The sequence below is a fragment of the Amyelois transitella genome, chromosome 18 (assembly GCF_032362555.1).
Source record: "Amyelois transitella isolate CPQ chromosome 18, ilAmyTran1.1, whole genome shotgun sequence".
Taxonomy (NCBI): domain Eukaryota; kingdom Metazoa; phylum Arthropoda; class Insecta; order Lepidoptera; family Pyralidae; genus Amyelois; species Amyelois transitella.
Genome location: NC_083521.1, coordinates 1,639,367 through 1,660,958, shown reverse-complemented (window position 1 = coordinate 1,660,958; position 21,592 = coordinate 1,639,367). Strand labels below are relative to the sequence as shown.

At 39.8% G+C, this 21,592-nt stretch overlaps 1 protein-coding gene across 2 annotated transcripts; it reads right to left on the bottom strand.

The window, feature by feature from the left end:
• Nucleotides 1-116: 116 nt before the first annotated feature.
• Nucleotides 117-21,333, bottom strand: LOC106137840 (protein sel-1 homolog 1). 2 transcript variants are annotated; one of them, XM_060949162.1, is made up of 15 exons: nucleotides 20,801-21,333; nucleotides 20,302-20,429; nucleotides 19,411-19,504; nucleotides 18,376-18,599; nucleotides 17,767-17,962; nucleotides 16,682-16,827; nucleotides 16,367-16,492; nucleotides 15,433-15,555; nucleotides 14,995-15,100; nucleotides 13,939-14,087; nucleotides 11,924-12,052; nucleotides 11,385-11,512; nucleotides 9,900-10,005; nucleotides 2,493-2,666; nucleotides 117-1,887 (listed from the first exon to the last, which is right to left on the bottom strand). In XM_060949162.1, exons 1-15 carry the CDS (start codon nucleotides 21,078-21,080, stop codon nucleotides 1,696-1,698), a joined length of 2,301 nt encoding a protein of 766 aa, XP_060805145.1. In that variant the 5' UTR covers nucleotides 21,081-21,333; the 3' UTR covers nucleotides 117-1,695. The 2 variants fall into 2 exon arrangements, with proteins under 2 accessions (XP_060805145.1, XP_060805146.1); XM_060949163.1 differs by having other exon boundaries at nucleotides 20,302-20,426.
• Between the last annotated feature and the right edge of the window lie 259 nt (nucleotides 21,334-21,592).

Below are 21,592 nucleotides of genomic sequence, written 5' to 3'. Positions count from 1 at the left end.
TAATCATAAAATTAAAGGAATAGAGCTTCGTTACACGTAAAAGAAAATAGTAACATCTTGTGTCAATTTTTAATATGTGGATCAATCGTATTGGAGGCTCAATGAAAAACAATTCATATAACTTAAAAAATCTATATTTCTTCATTATTTACAAGATTTTATTTAATTAATATCACCCAAAAACAAAAAGCAATCTATCTGGCATTAGTTCAGTCACGCTGTTCTTGGTGTGATGTGAAACAATCAAATGAAATTTCTAGTTATTTTATAAATATCTAAATAAGAAAATACAATTATTTACGTGAATAAAACCTGTATGAAAGTCATGAAAAATTAACAAATGGTCGAATAATTAGGCGCATTCAATTTTTTTGACTAAATCTTCGATTAGCCAATACCTCTAATTGATAATAGTCTGGCGAATTATGGTTGAGTCAGAATTGATTGATTATATAGTAGTAGTCTATATTATCTCAGTCCTGAAGGATGACACACAGGCAATTTACATACATCTCTCATTACCATTTACCAATGGTTTTCTTATTCGGGTCGATTTATTTGAATGACAGATCGCTTTACTCTTGGTAACCATCGGTAGACGTAGAAGAGCGTGATTAAGAAATCAGCCTCCAGAGATGAGCACAGGGAACATTTTACTGATTTTTAACTCAAATTGACTATTATACACATAATAATTGTGAAAATTACGCCCAATTATACAACCACTTTAAATAACGAAGCCAAATGTGAATGGGAACCGAAACATCGGTGATTGGGCGAGGTGAAAATCAAAGATGGCGTCCGTTCTATTGCGGTGATTGGTCAAAAGACAGAACTTAAATATGGCTCATCATATCCAATCACATTTTATCCAGCGTAATAGATAACCATAACAATCTATGTAAATCATCAATATAAAAGCAAGATTTAGGGCGACCAATATTTGACGTCTTAATCACGATCAATCAAGTGTAAAATTAAAGTGCGATTATAATGAAGTGTATAGATAACAAAAAAATATTCTCACTAATAAAAGTTAATTATTTTACAGTAAAATTCAGTTCAACAGTGGTAACCCAAATCAAACTTATATATAAATGAATTTCAAATAATAACTTTCTCACTGGTACTGTCACAACGTTATTTGTTATTCAAAGTATTTTTTGTTTTATGAGATAGAAACATTAATTGTTTGAATGATATAAATAGTTTCGAAACGCATGAAGAATGAACATGAAACAAGACTTATTTGGCATTTAATTTCAGTCCTTCTTGATTAAAATTTCACTAGCAAGCATCACCCTATTCGACAAAATCGACAAACATTGACACATCGCAATTTTTTGTGGTAACATTGCGTTCTTAAAAGACTGAATTAATTAATAAATTAGTGCCTTTCCAAAAAAAAAATCAACTTACATGTATCAATGATAAATCGAAATGTATGCATTCGTAATTCAATAAATTAATTTCTTTTTTTAATTTTAAACATAACCCTGCCCAAATGGACATTCTTTATTTAAACAAATTCACAAATCAAGTTTGCCAGTATTTTCTGTACCTAATATTTACATTCTTAATTCAAACAAGTTCTTTTTTTTTCATCTCGAATTTTTTTCCGGATACCGAACTATATTTCGACACAGCACTAAATCGACGTAGTAAAATAGAATTGTCCACGTTTCTTCGCTACATTCAGTTTTCAGGCTGCGGTTGTGGGGCCTGTCGCGGCGGCGGGGCCTGTTGCGGTGGGGCGGCGGGCCTCCGCAGGTACAACACTACTCCGAGGGCCCCCAGTAGGGCCGTGATGAGGTACAGGTCCCAGTTGGACCCTATCGTGCCTTCGCCTGTTAGAAATATCACCGCTAGGGGGCTCTCGAATACAGACTGGAATATAAAGTTTCAGATTTAAGATTTTAAAAAATGGGTGTTGAAGATGTGTATGCATTTGCATGGGTATATACACCACGCCTCCTTCTAGGGCGACAGGCAGAGATTCCATATTGCCAGTTGTCACTCCTACCCACAAAATTTGCTTCATCCATCAACATTCATCAATCAGGTTTTACTACTCAGAATGAAATGATTATTCACTTACTGAGTATTCTATACAAGTCTTATCTAGCTAGATATTAGCGTGTTGCCACGCCATAATACTCTCAGTATTATCAATTTCAAAGCTCAAATTCTTATTATACTGTCAATCATGGCCAATAAAATGAGGCGCTCAGCCAATATAAAAAGAATAGGACCACTCCATTTCTTTCCTATGGATGTCATAAAAGGCGACTAAGGTATATGCTTACAAACTTGTGATTCTTTTTTAAGCGTTGGGTTAGCAACCTGTCACTATTTGAATCTCAATTCTATCATTAAGCCAAACAGCTGAACGTGGCCATTCAGTCTTTTCACGACTCTCGGCTCTGTCTACCCCGCAAAGGATATAGACGTGACCATATCGATGTATGTATGTAAATATAACAATAACTCACCGTATACAGCTGGTTGAGAGCCGCGTGAGCGTTCAACTTCGCCAGCGCTAAGGCCGAGGGCAGCCTCGCCTCGGGAGCGGTGTCCGCTGCCAAGTCGTAACATCGCTTGGCGAGATGCAAGTCCTGGGCCAGACCCAGACCTCGCTCGTGCATGTAACCCAGGTTGAATGTCGCCTGAAATGTGATCATGTATTGTTAAAGGAATCCAATTGAATTGAAAGGTAGCATAATTCAAATTCCATTGAAAAGGTTCGTTTGGAATTTGTTTATTGATTTAAGAAGTGTGTTAATAAGACGAAGAACTTCATAGAATGGTCTATCGAGAAAATTGTTCAGATTCAAAATTTGTATTCATTATCATGGGACATTTCAACATCACTTATTTATTGTCATATCTTTTGATTTCACAACATTGGTTGACGTCAAATCTATATATATAAAACTCTTCCGTTACTGAGTGACTGACTGACAGACAACGCACAGTCGAAACTACTGGTCGTAGACAGCTGAAATTTGGAATGTAGGTTCCTTGGGATATGTAGGGGAGCACTAAGAAAGGATTTTTGGAAATTCAACCCCCAAGGGGGGGAAAAGGGGTAAAAACGTTTCTATGAAAAATCTTATTCCTTGGGTTTATAAACTTGAAACTTGGCATGAACACGTACATAGGCAAGTAAATATGTTTGACATTATAAGTTTTTTCAAACTACCCTCCAATCGTGATTTAGTGGGGTGCGATTGGGTGACTGATTTATTAACGCACAGCCGAAACCGCTCGGTATAGGAGTCTGAGATTTTGAACAGAGGTTCCTTTAGTAACATAAGTGAGCACTAAGAAGGGATTTTTGAAATGTCAACCCCCAAGGGGGGGAAACGGGATAAACTGAGCCGGGGCTGCGGGAAAGTTCTAACGAGATACCGTGGCCCCGGAACGCAAAGGGCAACTGAAGGAACGAGGTGGGTTTTAGTCAGTAAAAGTCTGACACTCCCTTCCGTTCCACCCAGAGCGGGAGAGGTCATTTGATGATTTCCCATCCTTAAAAAAAAAGACTTTGTATGACAACTTTCAGTCGTCTCTTTAATTTAATACATAATAACATACATAATTATGTACATACATGCATAACATTAATAACATCACGCCTTTAAATCCCTATTTTGTGTTAACACTACCCATACAAACAGCTAAAAGGAAACAAGTGAAGAGACGAAATTTTTCCGCATCCATTTTCACCTAAATTCTTAACGTTAATGAGATTTACTTTTTATTATCAGGTCAACCTAATAACCTCACATGTACGTATAACTTCGTAAGAATTTTCTTTCAACTCCTAACCGTTGAGGAGTTGTACCTTCCATCATCAGCTCATTCACATGGGATGATGACTATCAGACGCAAATACTTAAACAGATCTATGAAATTGTCAAAAACGTAATTGCCTGTAAATTTGAGGTTTGCCCTTGATTTCCCTGGAATATCATCATCAGATCTATAAAAGCGAAAAACACTCATTTAGGAATCACGAAATCTCGAAATCTACTGAGCCAATAAAGATGAAATATTTTATTTTATTTTATTTTATTGTCTTAGGAAGACCAACAGCAACAAACAACAACACAATAGTAAATAAGAATAGTTACACTGAAGCCAATTATGGGTCCTCACCAATAGAAACAGTATATGTTAACAAATAAGTTGAACATTAAAAACACGCTACCAAGAGAAAAGAAAATAAAAAGAAAAAAGCTATAAGTAGCCAGGTATTAGTGTAAAACAAAATTAACAATACACATGAGTTAACAATAAGGAGATAATAATAAATTTGAGCAATTAAACTAATAACACTTAACAAGTAAGCCTACAGTGGTTCAGTAGATACGAGAGAAAACAAAATAAAAATATAAACCTATCCAACATTTTACTGGAGCAAATATTCATAAAGTAATCGCTTAGCCTTCAATATGCCTGTAGCAAATAGATCAATGTCAATATTTTTCGAAATTTTGTTGAAATTACTACCCGCACGCAAAATAAACGAGTTCTTGCGATATTTAGTTGATACTACTGGAATGTAAAGAGGGGGATTAAATCTGAATAATCTATGAGGAGCATTTATCATGATTTTGGAAAGCAGTTCAGGAGAATCAACCTTACTTGAAACTATTTTCAACAAAAAAGTAATATCCGCAACATCACGGCGAATTTTCAGTGGAACTAAGTGGTGTTTCTTACAAAGTTCTAAATAGTTTACAGAGCTATACATTATTTTGAGACGGAAACAAAGATGCTTAACGAATTTTTTTTGGATACTTTCAATACGCTCAATATATACATTATACAAGGGGTTCCAGACCTGAGAGGCATATTCAAGATGGGGTCGCACGTAAGTACAATAAAGTATTTTTAGGGTTTTAATACTTTTGAACGACGCCGAACATCTTATAACAAAACCAAGTGCTCGATAGGCCTTTGAAACTATTTTGTCTACATGGGTGTCAAATAATAGTTTGCTATCGTGATATATGCCCAAGTCACGCTCAGTTGAGGAACGCTTCAGTGTTCGTTGCTTCAGCGTATATGTTGTTGGAATAATATTACGCTTGCGAGTAAAAGTAACCACACAACACTTGGAGGGATTAAGGTCTAGACCATTACGCGCACAATATAGTTCAAGGCGGTGGATATCAGCCTGCAAAGCACATGCGTCAGCTTGAGATGAGATAGTACTAAAGATTTTCATGTCATCCGCAAAACAGAGCAGTTGTGATGAGACTAGACAATTACCTATATCATTTATCATAATGTTGAACAAAAGGGGCCCAAGAAGCGATCCTTGGGGAACACCACTAGGAATGTCAACCCAGCCAGAGATGTAATTCTTCACCACAACCGCCTGAGACCTATGGTCGATATAAGATGAGAACCACCTTAATAGATCGCCACTAATTCCTATTGAAGCAAGCTTATACATAAGGGTTTTATGATTTATACGATCGAAGCATTTAGAATAGTCGGTGTAGATAACATCCACCTGCTTGCCATCATCCAAAGCACCAGTAACAAAATCGTTGAAGAGCACAAGATTAGAAGCTGTAGACCTGCCACCAAGAAACCCATGTTGGAAAGAAGCAAAGGCAGTTTTTAGAGCCGGATACAACTGATCATATATAATACGCTCAAATATTTTAGCAATAAGGCATAACTTGGAGATAGGTCTATAGTTGGAAATATCTGTTTTTGGCCCTTTTTTGTGGACTGGTGTTATGAACGCAGACTTCCAAACAGATGGAACGACACCCTCACTTAACGATTTTTTGAATAACAAAGCAATAGGTACTGAAATAGTATTAGCAGTTGCTATCAAAAAGGAGGCTGGTAGCTTGTCCGGTCCTGCCGATTTAGATGTGTCAAGCGACAATAAATGTTTCTTGACGTCATCCAATACAATTTCAATACTGGAAATATAAGAGGCGGTGTCACCAGACGTCGAAGTAGGCGGTAAAGTAGAATTAGACTGAGGAGCAGACTGTGTAAAATTGGACATAAAATATGTCGAAAAAGAGTTACAAATATCTTCACCGGTATTGGCTTGAATATTATTATATGTAAGGCAACTTGGAATAGTACTATATTTATTATTATTTTTCGATTTAATGTAAGTCCAAAAAGTTTTTGGATTGTTCATAATCGATTGTTCGACTTTTTCTAGGTACGAATGATGACATTGTTTTTCAAGTTGTCGTACCCTATCACGCAGCAATTTAAATGCCTCAAGATCCGCTGTATTACCATAAGTCTTGTATTTACGAAAATATTAGTTTTTTTCTTTAATCAACTTAAGCAAAGCTTTGGAATACCAGGCAGGAAATGACTTGTTATTAGACTGAGCAACTGGTATATATTTATCGATAAGTGAGTTAATAAAGTCATAAAAATACTGAACAGATTCAATAACAGTTCTGTTAGAAAATTCCTGCACCCAGTCAATTTGTGAAATTTCACAATTAATCTTATTGTAATCCCCTCGGTAAAATAAACTCTTAGTAACCGACGCAGGTTTTAAATTGTTGACAGAGATAAATTCGGCAGTAATAAGCAAAGCACCATGCAGTTGATCTATAGGTACCAACGTATCAGGACACTCCTTGACATTAACTGTCTCATTTGAAATTACCAAGTCCAAGATTCTGCCCTGACTATTTAGAACGCCGTTATATTGAGACAGGCCGAGCATATTCAACTCGTCAACAAGTAAACATTCATCAGCTGTTAGGAAGTTCGACGGGTTATATGATAGATCGTGATTTAAATGCCATTTAATGCTGCTCATATTAAAGTCACCGATTATTAGGTATTTATCAAGGGGATTTTGTAACATTATGTCATTAAGTTTACTAAAATAATTATCCAACTGCTGAGAAAATGAATTACCCAAGTTTTGTTTACATAGGTACAATACGCAGAGATGGACTTTAATAGGCGGTCGGTGGTAATTTTTTAGAGTTAGTGTTACCCACAAATCCTCAGCGGTTGAGTGAAAAGTCTGTTGCGGGGTAATAAACAAATCCTTACGCGTCGCCAATAAAACACCTCCACCTCTCGATTGTTCCAGCGCATCGTAATCTCGATCGCGCCTCCACACCACATATTGATCACTAAAAATTTCACTGTCGGCTATTCCGTCCAACAACCAAGATTCCGTTATAACAATAATATCGTAATTGGTTAAAGAAATGTTGCGTTTAAATGTATCCACCTTCGTTCTAAGCCCTCTCACATTCTGGTAATATATATTCAAACCTGTGTTATACATTGATATATTTAATAATATAAGAAATAGAATTGCTACAATTTAATTCGTATGTAAGGTAAATAGATAAAAAGTAATACTGCAAGGAACTCGTGGTTAAAGAATAAAGAGTGCAAAAAGGCGAATAGGGATTGCGCGTGCGAAAGAGCGGGGTAGTTATATTTTTAGTATTATTTACTACAAGCATAAAAAACAGTAGGTAAGCAATACAAAAGGCTACCGAGCTCGAACAATAGATGAGTCGGGGAATGGAATGCGCTCCAGGAGTGCAAAACAGTTTTAACAAAGACATGTCAAAGGCTATGTAAACATTATCAATATATCGATGATTACAAAAAAAATAAATAAAAAATATTATAGCATGCATTATGTGTATAATAAGGTGATGAATAATAATATATTTGTAGAAATAAACATAGCAAGATAAAAAACACTCTAAATAAGTCTGTTTAAATCCTTCTCAGAATTTATTATAACTACTTTGGAAGTATCATTTTTACGCACGTGTATTTTTCCAAACTTTACCCACACATACTGATATCCATGCACTTCCTTGAGTGTAGATTTCGTTTTCGTCAACAAATTCTTGGTCTCCGCAGTCAGATGATCATTAACGTAAACGCGCTGGGCATTATCGGGGTAGCCAATGTCTCTGGCAGTAAGGTTCTTTATGGACCTCGCTGCCGCCACAAAATCCTCTTTCATATACCTATTAGTGAAGTTCACTACTATCGACTTATCTTTAGAGTTGTGAATCGGTACTCTGGCAATATAATTTATATAAGTTTTGGATATAGGACATTTGATGTGCTTCCCGAGAGAATCCATGACATCAAAAAGGTTTTCGTGCTGCTTGATAGGTACTCCCTTTATCTCAGCGTTGTTGAGCCTAGACCACTGTTCCTTAGCAGCAAGTGACTGCTTGCACCTAAGAAGATCCGCTTGGGTTGCCCGTAGGGGTTCCTTTAAGCTATCAACTTCAGAGAGTTTAGCCTCGATAACCTCTATTCTCTGGGTGCATTCATTTAATTTTTCACTATTAAAGTCACAAACAACTCGAAGTTCTTGTAACTCATTCTTGATAGCTCTGATGTCCTGTGCTAATGTGGGCAAATTTGATAGCTGATGCTTCATATCCCTTAACTCACCGAAGATCTTCTCAAGGGACATCGGTTCATCACAACCAGTGCCTGCACTTGCTGAACCCTTGCAGTTAGCACATTTCCAGGCTGCCCTTCTATCTGCACCTAGCTTTCTATAGCCTGATTCCGTTATTCCAGCACAACCAAAGTCGTACATACTCCTACAAGACGTACACTGAACACCATCACTGAAGGCTGAGTTGCATCTGCTACACGTATTCATTGTTGATGAGGTATATGATGAATCAAATGTTGGCGACTGCTGACTTTAACTTGAGTAGCGCGTGGTTCGAACGAATGTACAACCGAGACTGAGAAATATATCAGAAAGGTAGATTTTAATTAGGAGGGACGCACTAAGAAAGGATTTTTGGAAATTCTATTCCTAAGGGGGTGAAATAGGGGTTGCAAATTTGTATGAAACTTCGTCATTTTTAGTATTGGACACCAGAAAATTGTGATTTAAATTTACGGTTAGATTAAAATAATAATTCATTAATTAGATTTTGTAAATTGCATTTCTAAGGGGGTGAAATAGAGGTGGTAAGTTTGTATGAAACTTTGTCATTTTTAATGTTGGACATATGAAATGTTAGATTTGTTTGGTAAAAAATTCGAATACAGTAATAAGATTTTAAAAATTGCATTCCTATCCCGGTGAAATAAGGGTTGTAAATTTGTATGAAATTTCGTCAGTTTTAACATTAGGCACATGAAATTTTAGAATTAAATTTTGGTTAGTAAGAAATAAATCATCAAAACATTGGATTTTGAAAACTGCATCTCAAGGACGAAAAATAAGGGTTGGAAGTTTGTATAAAACTTCGTTTTTTGATGGGTGTCGAAGTGCGAGAAGTCTTAAATATTGGTTAGTAAAAAATACGTATCAGTTGCGGAAAGCAGGATGGCACTAAATAGGATGGGATGGGACAGGATAGGACTGGACGGGGCAGGACGGGACACAACAGGTTGGAAGAACGAGAGGAGACGGAACAAGACGGGAGAAGCCATATGAATTTAAATCAAATATAAACTTCACAGTCCCGCACGATACGGGATTAAAAAATGGGTGAAATTATATGGCGTATCCTTATAATCAAAAATACATTTGCGCGGGCGAAGCCGCGGGCAAAAGCTAGTCTATAATAATATTATAAAGCTGAAGAGTTTGTTTGTTTATTTGAACGGGCTAATCTCTACTACAGAAACTACAGGTTCAATTGAAAAATTCTTTTTGTGTTGAATAGACCATTCATCGAGTGAGGGTTTAGGCTATAAAACATCACGCTGCAACTATAAGGAGCGAAGAAATAATAGCAAATGTGAAAAAAACGAGGAAAGTTATTCATACTTGAGGGCTTCAACGATGCCCAAAATAACTATTCCACGCGGACGAACTCGCGGCCACAGCTAGTAAATTATAAAGTTGGCAACACAGTATAAGGGTTGTGCACCTGTGCGTTATGCAACTGTTCCGATGCTATTCTGTAGTGATGCGCGGCTAAGTCCAAGTCTTCAGGCGTGCCTAGACCGTAGTAGTGGTAGTCCCCGAGTTTGACCCTGGAAGTAAGAGTGATTTCTTTTTATAATAAAAGTTGGTTTTAAATTTTCGCGAGGGGCTTTTCTTCCGTGGGAATTTTCAGAAAAAGGTAGCTTATGTTAATTCTAAAGATCTATTCTACCTGTGTAAATTTCGTCAAAATCTGTTTAGTAGTTTATGAGTCCTGCGCGGCGGCGCGCGCCCACAGCTGTAGACCTGTAACACCTGGGGGAGTGCTCGCTACCTGGCGGCGCTGCAGCCCTGCGCGGCGGCGCGCGCCCACAGCTGTAGACCTGTAACACCTGGGGGAGTGCTCGCTACCTGGCGGCGCTGCAGCCCTGCGCGGCGGCGCGCGCCCACAGCTGTAGACCTGTAACACCTGGGGGAGTGCTCGCTACCTGGCGGCGCTGCAGCCCTGCGCGGCGGCGCGCGCCCACAGCTGTAGACCTGTAACACCTGGGGGAGTGCTCGCTACCTGGCGGCGCTGCAGCCCTGCGCGGCGGCGCGCGCCCACAGCTGTAGACCTGTAACACCTGGGGGAGTGCTCGCTACCTGGCGGCGCTGCAGCCCTGCGCGGCGGCGCGCGCCCACAGCTGTAGACCTGTAACACCTGGGGGAGTGCTCGCTACCTGGCGGCGCTGCAGCCCTGCGCGGCGGCGCGCGCCCACAGCTGTAGACCTGTAACACCTGGGGGAGTGCTCGCTACCTGGCGGCGCTGCAGCCCTGCGCGGCGGCGCGCGCCCACAGCTGTAGACCTGTAACACCTGGGGGAGTGCTCGCTACCTGGCGGCGCTGCAGCCCTGCGCGGCGGCGCGCGCCCACAGCTGTAGACCTGTAACACCTGGGGGAGTGCTCGCTACCTGGCGGCGCTGCAGCCCTGCGCGGCGGCGCGCGCCCACAGCTGTAGACCTGTAACACCTGGGGGAGTGCTCGCTACCTGGCGGCGCTGCAGCCCTGCGCGGCGGCGCGCGCCCACAGCTGTAGACCTGTAACACCTGGGGGAGTGCTCGCTACCTGGCGGCGCTGCAGCCCTGCGCGGCGGCGCGCGCCCACAGCTGTAGACCTGTAACACCTGGGGGAGTGCTCGCTACCTGGCGGCGCTGCAGCCCTGCGCGGCGGCGCGCGCCCACAGCTGTAGACCTGTAACACCTGGGGGAGTGCTCGCTACCTGGCGGCGCTGCAGCCCTGCGCGGCGGCGCGCGCCCACAGCTGTAGACCTGTAACACCTGGGGGAGTGCTCGCTACCTGGCGGCGCTGCAGCCCTGCGCGGCGGCGCGCGCCCACAGCTGTAGACCTGTAACACCTGGGGGAGTGCTCGCTACCTGGCGGCGCTGCAGCCCTGCGCGGCGGCGCGCGCCCACAGCTGTAGACCTGTAACACCTGGGGGAGTGCTCGCTACCTGGCGGCGCTGCAGCCCTGCGCGGCGGCGCGCGCCCACAGCTGCAGCGCGCGCGCGTGGCGCTCCGCGGGCGCGTACGGCGACACGTGGCCCTCGTCCAGGAGGTAAGCCGCGTTTGATTGGGCCACCTGCCAACACATATTTGATTGGAATTACCCACGAAGACGATCAATGGTTGACTATAAGTTAAATAACTGAAGATAAAAATGTATTAGCCGAAATACAAATCGAAATTCGTTACCAAAACGATTACTCATATTCATTTCTTTTAAAAAACCAAAAAAAAAATTTCATTATTGATAAGAATGTTGGTCCTAATATGCTCCAATAATAACTCCCTGTGATGCTCCAATAATTAAAAAAGAAATTGAAAATTTAAATGACTCAACACTATTTGGAAATTTTTATAGTATTTGATTGTTTATTAAAGGAGTCGTGACAATTGATGTAATTCGACATTTTTAGCTGGCGGGGTAAAAAGAACTAAGTCTATAAATGACTGAAAGGCCACGTTCAGCTGTTTGACTTAAACAAATTACCTCATATCCCCTCTCTGCCAAAGCGAGGTACTGCAGCAATGCGCTGGGCGTCTCCCTTCGTTTCCACGCCGCGTGCGCCATCATCAAACGGGAACTCCACGGACCGCGTTCGCAAACGTTTTTGAACAACTGAAATTAAATCATTAATAAATACATACATACATACATATAATCACGTCTTGTAAAGACTGATAGGCCACGTTCAGCTGTTTGGCTTTAAGATAGAATTGAGATTCAAATAGTGACAGGTTGCTAGCCCATCGCCTAAAAGAAGAATCCCAAGTTTATAAGCCTACCGCTTAGTCGCCTTTTACGACATCCATGGGAAAGAGATGGAGTGGCCCTATCCTTTTTTGTATTGGTGCCGGGAACCACACGGCACATTAATAAATACAGTATATATAACTACTTTTATAAGTTACACCAATGCGCCTGCGCAGAAGTAAAATTATTTTCTCTCTCTTCAGGGCCTGGGGTCCGCTTTCCTACATACATCCTTCCACTTCGTCCGGTCTGCGGCGTTTAAATTTTCAGACCATTGGGCACGCATATAATCTAACGACGTCAAGTCAGTTGTTTTCTTCGGATTCCCTTCAAATTTTTGTATGGCGCGAAAATATTTGAGCGGTTGAGCCTATCAGAGTGCGTTATTTGAAGCCGGCAGCTGAACTGTCCAATGGCGAACACTGATATGAGCGAGATAGCAGGACATTTTGTTTTTTTTTATTTTAAGCTCAATATACTTGTTATAGGGCCTTTATTTATTGAGAGCAAGATCAAATTTAAACATTTTTCCAGTACTATTGGTAGCGAAGGTATGAGTGTTGTTTAGTGAATGTCGCTGCCACATGAAAGATAAGATATACATACTTGTTAGATGTAGTAAATCATCTTTCAAATAAATACGGTAGCATACAATGTATTCTGAGCAAACTTGCTTCTGATACTTCCTTGTGCTTGTCTGGGTTATTGGACTTTTTATAATAATCCACACAAGTATTAAACCTGTATGTAACGTAATTTACGATTCTATTAGCACATTGTGTTAAATTTAATATCTGCTACAATGGGACTGGTCTTAAAGACAAAAGTCCCTTATTTAAATAAAGATTAAGAAAAAAAAATAACTACGGTATGGTACTTTACATTCTGTGAAAAAGATTGTGATGTGAGTGAGAAACTATTTTTGGCGAGAAACTAACATTAGTTTCTCGCCAAAAATAGTTTCAGTTTACCATTACTCAAGATTCAATAACATTTCTTTAATGCTAGTCTGATAGAATAAAAAACATAGGGTGTACCATCTGCATGTCTCCCCGCACATATTGTAAAAGCCAATCAAAGCTAAAGTATAAATACATTTCGGCTTTATTAAATAAAAACAAAAAATATTTATTAAAAAAGGAAAATAAATAAATAAACTTATAAGTGACTTATAATAATGGAGCGCTGAAATACAATCTTCTTTGAAGTTATCAATCTATCATTCTCTGTGTATCTAATCATAAGCCAATCAGATCAATGTTCGAATCTTGGTTTGTCTATGGTCACGTATGGGATAAAGACGTGATAACATGTACAAATATACTATTACCTCAACAGCGGTGGTACATGACCTCAAAACGCCAAAAGTTATCAATCTACTCGTATCATTCTCTGTGTATCTAATCATAAGCCAATCAGATCAATGTTCGAATCTTGTTTTGTCTATGGTCACGTATGGGATAAAGACGTGATAATATGTATATACTCTTAGTGTACCGTGCCGTGTGGCTCCCGGCACCAATACAAAAAGAATAGGACCACTCCATCTCTTTCCCATGGATGTCGTAAATGGCGACTAAGGGATAGGCTAACAATCTTGGGGTTCTTTTTTAGGCGATGGGCTAGCAACCTGTCACTATTTATCATTAAGCCAAACAGCTGATCGTGGCCATTCAGTCTTTTCCAGACTGTTGGCTCTGTCTTCCCCGCAAGGGATATAGACGTGACCATATGTATGTATGTACTCTTACCTCAACAGCGGTGGTACACGACCTCAATACGCCAAGCCCCTGAGCATGCATCTGTCCAAGATGATACAATGCCAGGACATGTCCAGATTGCGATGCCAGTGAGAAGTACTTGTTGGCCTGTTTGAAGTCGCGCCGGACGCCGATGCCACCTGGTAAAGAGAAACTGTTTTAACATACATACATATAAACATATCATCACGTCTATATCCCTTGCGGGGTAGACAGAGCCAACAGTCTTGAAAAGACTGAATGGCCACGTTCAGCTATTTGGCTTAACGATAGAATTGAGATTGAAATAGTGACAGGTTGATAGCCCATCGCCTAAAAGAAGAATCCCAAGTTCATAAGCTTAGTCGCCTTTTACGACATCCATAGGAAAGAGTTGGAGTGGTCCTATTCTTTATTATATCGGTGCCGTGAACCACACGGCAAAAATATACGGTGTACTAAATATATTAACAGTTATAATGAGAAAATTTATCATAGTAAAAAGCATACTATGATACTACGGCCACATATTGGGGAAACCAGCAGACTATCTGAGGAACCATATTACCTGACCATATCGCCTTTGCCTGAACCAGGCAGGAGTAATCTTGACTGGACGTCGGAAAAGCGTGCCGTGTGGTTCCCGGCACCAACATAAAAAAAAGAATAGGACCACTCCATCTCATTTCCCATGGATGTCGTAAGAGGCGACTAAGGGATGGGCTTATAAACTTGCGATTGCCGTTTTAGGCGATGATGGGCTAGCAACCTGTCACTATTTGAATCTCAATTCTATCATAAAGCCAAACAGCTGAACGTGGCCTTTGAATCTTTCTTAAGACTTTTGGCTCTGTCTATCCCGTAAGGGATATAGACGTAACTATATGAATGAATGACTGAACATCGCAAAAGATGAGAACTGAGAACACGGAAAATCGGACCAAGTGAAGAGAGAAAAGTCTGGAGGCAGAACCCGGGCTCCGAAACACAGCTGTGAAAGGTGAAAGAGTAAAGAAGAATATTATTCTTCTTAACTCTTGCACCTCTTATTATAAGAAGCATACTGACCAAAGTACATGAAGCCCAGGTGCAGCTGCCCCTCCACCCAGCCTTGGTTGGCGGCCTGGGTGAAGTATTTGAATGCCGCTGATGGATCTTTGGGTACAGCGCGACCCTGCCAAACAATAACATTATGTAAATTAAACTAACTAAAACTTGCGGGGTAGACAGAGCCAACAGTCTTGAAAAGACTGAATGGCCACGTTCAGCTATTTGGCTTAACGATAGAATTGAGATTCAACTATTGACAGGTTGCTAGCCCATCGCCTAAAAAAAAGAATCCCAAGTTTGTAAGCCTATCCCTTAGTCGCCTATTTACGACATCCATGGAAAAGACATGGAGTGGTCCTATTCCTTTTTGTATTGGTGCCGGGAGCCACACGGCACTTGTATGTACATATACGTATGTATATCATCAGCTGATTTAAGTCCTACTCACAAATTTACCTGTAAATACATGATGCCTAGTCCACTCTGACCAACGGGGTTGTTCAACTCGGCCGCTTTTCTGAAGTAACGCAAAGCGGTTTCATTGTCTGGTTTAATATCATCACCTCCTTCCAAGTAGATCTGAAAGTTATGTAAATGCTGTTTGGTTGCCCGTCAATAAAGTGCCTGCCTTTCAATCAAGTCTTTCAAATCAATCAATCAATCATTTCTTTCAATCAAGAACGTTGAAAGACATGACTGATATGACTTATCATTTCTCTTTTTAGCTTTCTAAGTGGGGAAAGAGAGAGAAGATATATTGATCTTCAACATTCGTGAATAAAGGGGCAGGTCAGAAATTTATTGAGCTTCACTACATAGTATTAAAACAAAGTCGCTATTTTAGTCTGTTTGTCTGTATGCTTAAATCTTTAAAATTACGCAACGGATTTTGATGCGGTTTTTTGTAACAGGTAGAGTGATTCAAGAGGAAGGTTTTTATGTATAATAACATTTATAATTTTGCACCCGTGCGAAGCCGGGGCGAATCGCTAGTATATACTAAAAACTTGTAGCTCAATCGATTTATTTGTCTGAATATATTTATTTGTGACGGGAACGATGATTAGGACTTGACCGCTGCAAAGGAAAGATCTTCCGCTGGGCTAGGTGGTATGCCTAGAGAACCGCTCACCAGACGATGATATGTCGGAGGTTGTATATATGCTCCAATGCGTGAAATCTTTGCTTGCGCGATTTAGTTTATAATTAAGAATATTTGTTTTATTATGAAATAATATTAGACATAATTATACTTAAGTTATGTTTTGTTCTTTATATATAAATCATAATCATATTGTTTATATATGTTAAAATTTAAATGGTTATCTATATATGTAATGAATCGCTAGTAATATTTTAAAACTACCCTCAAAAATCAAATACCGTTTACCTTGCCAAGGAAAGCGTTCGCCACGGCGTTTCCACTTTTAGCGGCTTGTGTGAAGTAGTGCAACGCTTTGTTGAGGTCCAAGGTGACCCCACGTCCGCCCTGGAAGTGGAGCTGACCGAGTCCCACCTGAGATAATAATACTTGATATGAAACTTTTGTGTTAGACCGAGACGAACATACCTTGATAAAAAAAGATGTTTCTAGTACAGTCAAGTCAAGAATAAATAAATACACCGAAAAGAAGTTGTGTATATATTTTGTGGAAGTAGAAGATTGTGTGTTATCTTTTTATTATAATATTTGTGGTTCAAGTACCTGAGCCTGAACATCTCCTTTCTCAGCCAAGAGCTGGTAGTACTCTATGAGGTCTGTATCTAGGGCTCCACCAGCGCCCTCGGCTTCGTCAACTAAACGGGTCCTTTGTATAGCTGGGCCTCCACTGATGGACACTTGACTTGCCACTGTAAAAAAACGTATTTTATGATTATCCGGCTCGAAGGACCAAAAAATCATCCGGTTCAAAGGACCAAAATAAAGTACCAAAACTGGAGTAAAATGAATTCATTGAGTCTCATGTAGTATATTTTGCATTTTAAGTTCCAAGTCGACATAACCGACAAACTTTATTCTAATACTTTTAATGCTTCATAAAAATATGATCATACTTTAACGGATGACTGACTGACCATGACAAACCCCTCGAGAGTTGGTTGCAGAATATTGGTTGTCGTCGAATAAATTACAACTAAGTTAAGTGCCGTTTCTAAAGCGTCAGAGCAGAAGGAACGATAGAAGAAGAGATTAGTTATTCAAACGGCCTCTGTTGTGCAGCGGTTAGGCGCTTGTCTGTGAGACCGGAGGTCCTGGATACGAATCCCGGTCATGCCATGATGAGAAACAAACTTTCTCTGATTGAACCAAAGGTCCCGGGTCCGAATCCCAGTTATGGCATGATGAGAAACGAACGGTCTGGGTCTCGAATGTTTATCTATATAAGTATTTATTACAAAACATAGTATCGTTGAGTTCTCGTAACACAAGTCTCGAACTTACTTCGAGGCTAACTCAATCTGTGTAATTTGTCCTGTACATATTTATTTATAGTGCCGTGTGGTTCCCGGCACCAATATAAAAAAAAATAGGAACACTCCATCTCATTTCCCGTGGACGTCGTAAGAGGCGACTTAGGGATAGGCTTTTAAACTTGGGATTCTTATTTCAGGCGATGGGCTAGCAACCTGTCACTATTTGAATCTCAATTCCATCATAAAGCCAAACAGCTGAACGTGGCCTGTCAGTCTCTTCAGGACTGTTGGCCCTGTCTCCAAGGGATATAGACATGACTATATGTATGTATATTTATTTATTCACTCTACTATCCGCGCTATCTCGCTACTCACCCTTAGAAGCGACCTTCATATAGAGGTCCAAGGCTTTGGGACAGGAAGCGGGCACGGTGGCGCCCGCCCAGTGGCGGTAGGCGAGCGCCATCTGCGCGAACTCGCTGTCTCCGAGCGCGCCCAGCGAGTAGTGCACCAGGGCCTTGGCCTGAGACACGGGGACTCCGGTCCCGGTCGCGTACAGGAAGCCTAGACCCTGGGGTACAAGAGGTGGGGGGGTTATATATTTGTTATGAGCAACTTGTTAAGTGCATTAGCAATTATTATAGAGCTCATATTATTGTTAGCAAATCATGAACTTAACAGAGTTTTCATCACAGAGTGCCCTGTAATCTGCAATAATATAGAAAACAGTTGTAACAAGATGACAAGTACATATATAACTACTCAGGATAAATCAATTTAATTAAAGAAAACGCCCATTTGTTTCTCTTTCATAAAACGTTACATTAAAAATAACTGAATGGATTCACAATATATAACTCACCTATACTTAATACAGATAAAGTAAGCTTCCGCTAAGAACAGATGCTAACATTTTAATTTATTTCAAAAAACCACAAATCCTTAGGAGCCGAAATTAAAATAAGTGACACTCCATCAACATACCGCTTGCGCATCAGCGTTGCCTCCCTCCGCCAACTCCTCAAATATCACCCTGGCTTTATCCACGTCCATCTCGACGCCCTCGCCAAACAAATAGCACCAAGCCAACTGGATCTTAGCCGGCACATAACCGCTGTCCGCGGCGGTCTTTATTTGGGAGACTGCAGTGCGGAGATCCGGCGAGCGTCTGCGCAACTTCGCCTCGGCCGCTTCGAAAAGTATTTTAGCTGGAAAAATTATATGTTATGTATTGAGCACTCACTTTTTCCCATTGCAGTGTGTCCCAGTTTGGTTTATAGGACAGGATTGGCAAAACGAATGCAACTACAGTCTGCTGAGATCTTTATTTGGAATACCATGGCGCATAGGTTAGTTGACAAAGACGGTTCAAAAAGGTTTTGAGCAAGAATAACAAATTATTTGTAGAATTTCAGCATATACCCGATATACCGAGTCACTGCACGAGGGAGTGTAGTACAGCTAACAAACTTGAATATGGCTAGCTGGCTGTTCTCTCCCATGCATAAGATCCCAACACAAACTTTTTTATAAACATGGACAACTAGCATTTACCCGAAACTTCACCCACATATAGGGCCAGCTACAAAATAAGAATTTTTTGCAAATCAGATCAACAGATTTTGCTTTGATGAAAAGTAACCTATTTCCTTCTCTCCAGACTTTTATTTATATATACGCAAGAAGATTGCTTCAGTAGTATATTATCTACTTACTACTGGAAAGACAACAAACAAATACCTTCGCCTTTATAATATAAACTAGCTGTGCCTGTGACTTCATCTGCGTGGAATAGTTATTTTGGGCCTCCATACCCTCAAGGATGAATAATTCTATCCATTATTTCTTCGCTACTTATACTTGCAGAGTGATGTTATATAGCCTAGAGCCTTCCTCTATAAAATATGGTCTATGCAACACAAAAAGAATTTTTCAATTCGAACCAGTAGTTCCTGAGATTAGCGCGTTCAAACAAACAAACTCTTCAGCATTATAATATTAGTATAGATTGGGACTAACCGTCCTTCAGCTCAGGCGGCAGCTCTGGTTGTGTTTCTTCTGGCAATGGGGGCAGTGTGTCCAATAGGTCCTGGGGATTGTCCTCCACCTTTTCCTGAAAGCAAAAACAACGATCAGATGTAATTTGGACTGCCAGTGATTTAGTGTTTCGCATAGTAACTAAGGTTTTGAGGCCAGGGACTCAGGGAATCGTACCAAGTTTGAATTGGATAATTTAAATTGTTGGTTTAAATCATCTCTGTATCTGTGTAAGTGTCTGTAAACATGAAAAGAGAATGCCTAGAACGCTAAGTTACAATAATAGGTGCTAAATTAGGGATCTGTGTAATATTATTACTTGGCATCTGTGGTTACCTTAATAATAAAAATCTAAGGTAATGACATGACATGCCAATGATCATGTTTATTGTTCTTTCTCTCTCACTCCCTGTGTTGCCTGTTTCATCCTTAGCCACCACACTTTGGGGCTTTCGGTCTGCTAATATTTATTATTATCATGATGATTCATTGTGATAGAGAGTGAGAATAAATAAATATTACACAGATTACACTACACTATACACAATATTACAGGACAGATAACACAAATTGAGTTACTCTCGAAGCAAATTCAAGACTTGAGTTACTAGATACTAACTCAACAATACTATATACTATATTTAATAATAAATACTTTATACATAAGTAAAAAGATAAACATCCTAAACCAAACAATTCAAGGAAAGTTTGTTTCTCATAATGCCCTGGTTGGGATTTGGACCCGGGACCTCCAGTGAAGAAGACTAAGTTATTTGGCCAGTCAATCTTGTTGGAATAATGTAAACAACGCCTATGCCTGTACCAGTCTATTTTATCTGTGGCCCATAAAAATGATATTTCATTAATGTGTACCTCACTAGTGGCCTCCTCCACAGTTTGGTGGTGCCGGGGGTTGTCAATCCAGATTGGGTCAGTGTGCCGCAGCAGACTCTTCTTCAACAGCTTCAGGGTGTACTCCATCTGTTCTAGGTGGATATCTTCTGAAAATAATTTGAAATAGGCAACAATGTTTTACATCGAATTTAAAAAGTAATTAAACATGTGACTTCTTATATCAAAAATCCTCATGTTAAAAATGTTAAAAATATTTTGCTTATGAACAGAGAACTCACATTTGTGGGTAGGTACATACAGAAAAAAAAACTAAGAAGAAAGTACAAATTCAGACAAGTAATAAACATACCATTTGTTTATCTTACTGCCAGGGTATTGCATCAAGTTGTGACATACTCAAGTAATAAGGACAAAAATAAAGAAATTATTAATATTATTTATGACCAGAGAACTCACATTTGTGGGTACATACAGAAAAAAAAACTAACAAGAAAGTACAACTTCACACAAGTAATACCTTTGTTTTCATCCTCTTGTTTGGGATCTTTGATTTTTCTTAAAGCCTCAGCATACTCCTTAAGAGATACGATCTCTTTCTTCACGGCCTCGGTCAAGTGCCGGGCGTACTCCAAGTCTGTCTGTCCCACATCAGTGTTAATTCTTCGAATAATTTCTTCCTCGTCATCCTGCATTTCTTTCGGGTCTTCCTCATCACTTTTAGGGTTTTCCGGCCCCAACAACTCACAAGCCACTACAGCTATACACAACCAAATTACGAGCAGTTCTAATCGACCCATTTTTCGTGTTTAATCGCAAAACTAATAAGAATTACGTGTCCCTGAATGACAACACAACAATAGCACGGTTAGTGTTTGGTACATCTATCTTATTGTTAGTATAAAGTAAAAAGCCAGTCATAAAAATACACGTGTAGTCTCTTTTAAAATATCGATGTTATAGTCAATTTATAGCACTTTTCTCGAATTCTTCTCATTTTTTTCATCAAATCGGAATCGGAAAGTCGTGAAAACTATCAATTTGACAGAGGCAGTTAAGTTGACATTGACATTGATAGACCAACTTTTTATTTGTATAAATTCAGGCATAAAAAAATCAAAAAATGAAAGGGATCATAGAGAGATACATAAATAAATATTTAATGATAACTTTATGAAAAATCTACCGCATATCGTGTTTAACTTATCATTGCAAGATTTAAGCCGACTAGACGCCGGGCACATATTTATTTCTAATTGTCGGAAAAACCTATCAATTCTAGGAGGTACCAAAAGGAGGAACAGAAACAGCT

Coding starts and splice junctions, on each gene's coding strand:
- LOC106137840 (XM_060949162.1), bottom strand. CDS start 21,080: ATGGGTCGATTAGAACTGCTCGTAATTTGGTTGTGTATAGCTGTAGTG. Junction 20,430..20,800: donor ACAAGAGGATGAAAACAAAG/GTATTACTTGTG, acceptor AATTATTTTCAG/AAGATATCCACCTAGAACAG. Junction 10,006..11,384: donor CAGGGCTGCAGCGCCGCCAG/GTAGCGAGCACT, acceptor TCTTACTTCCAG/GGTCAAACTCGGGGACTACC.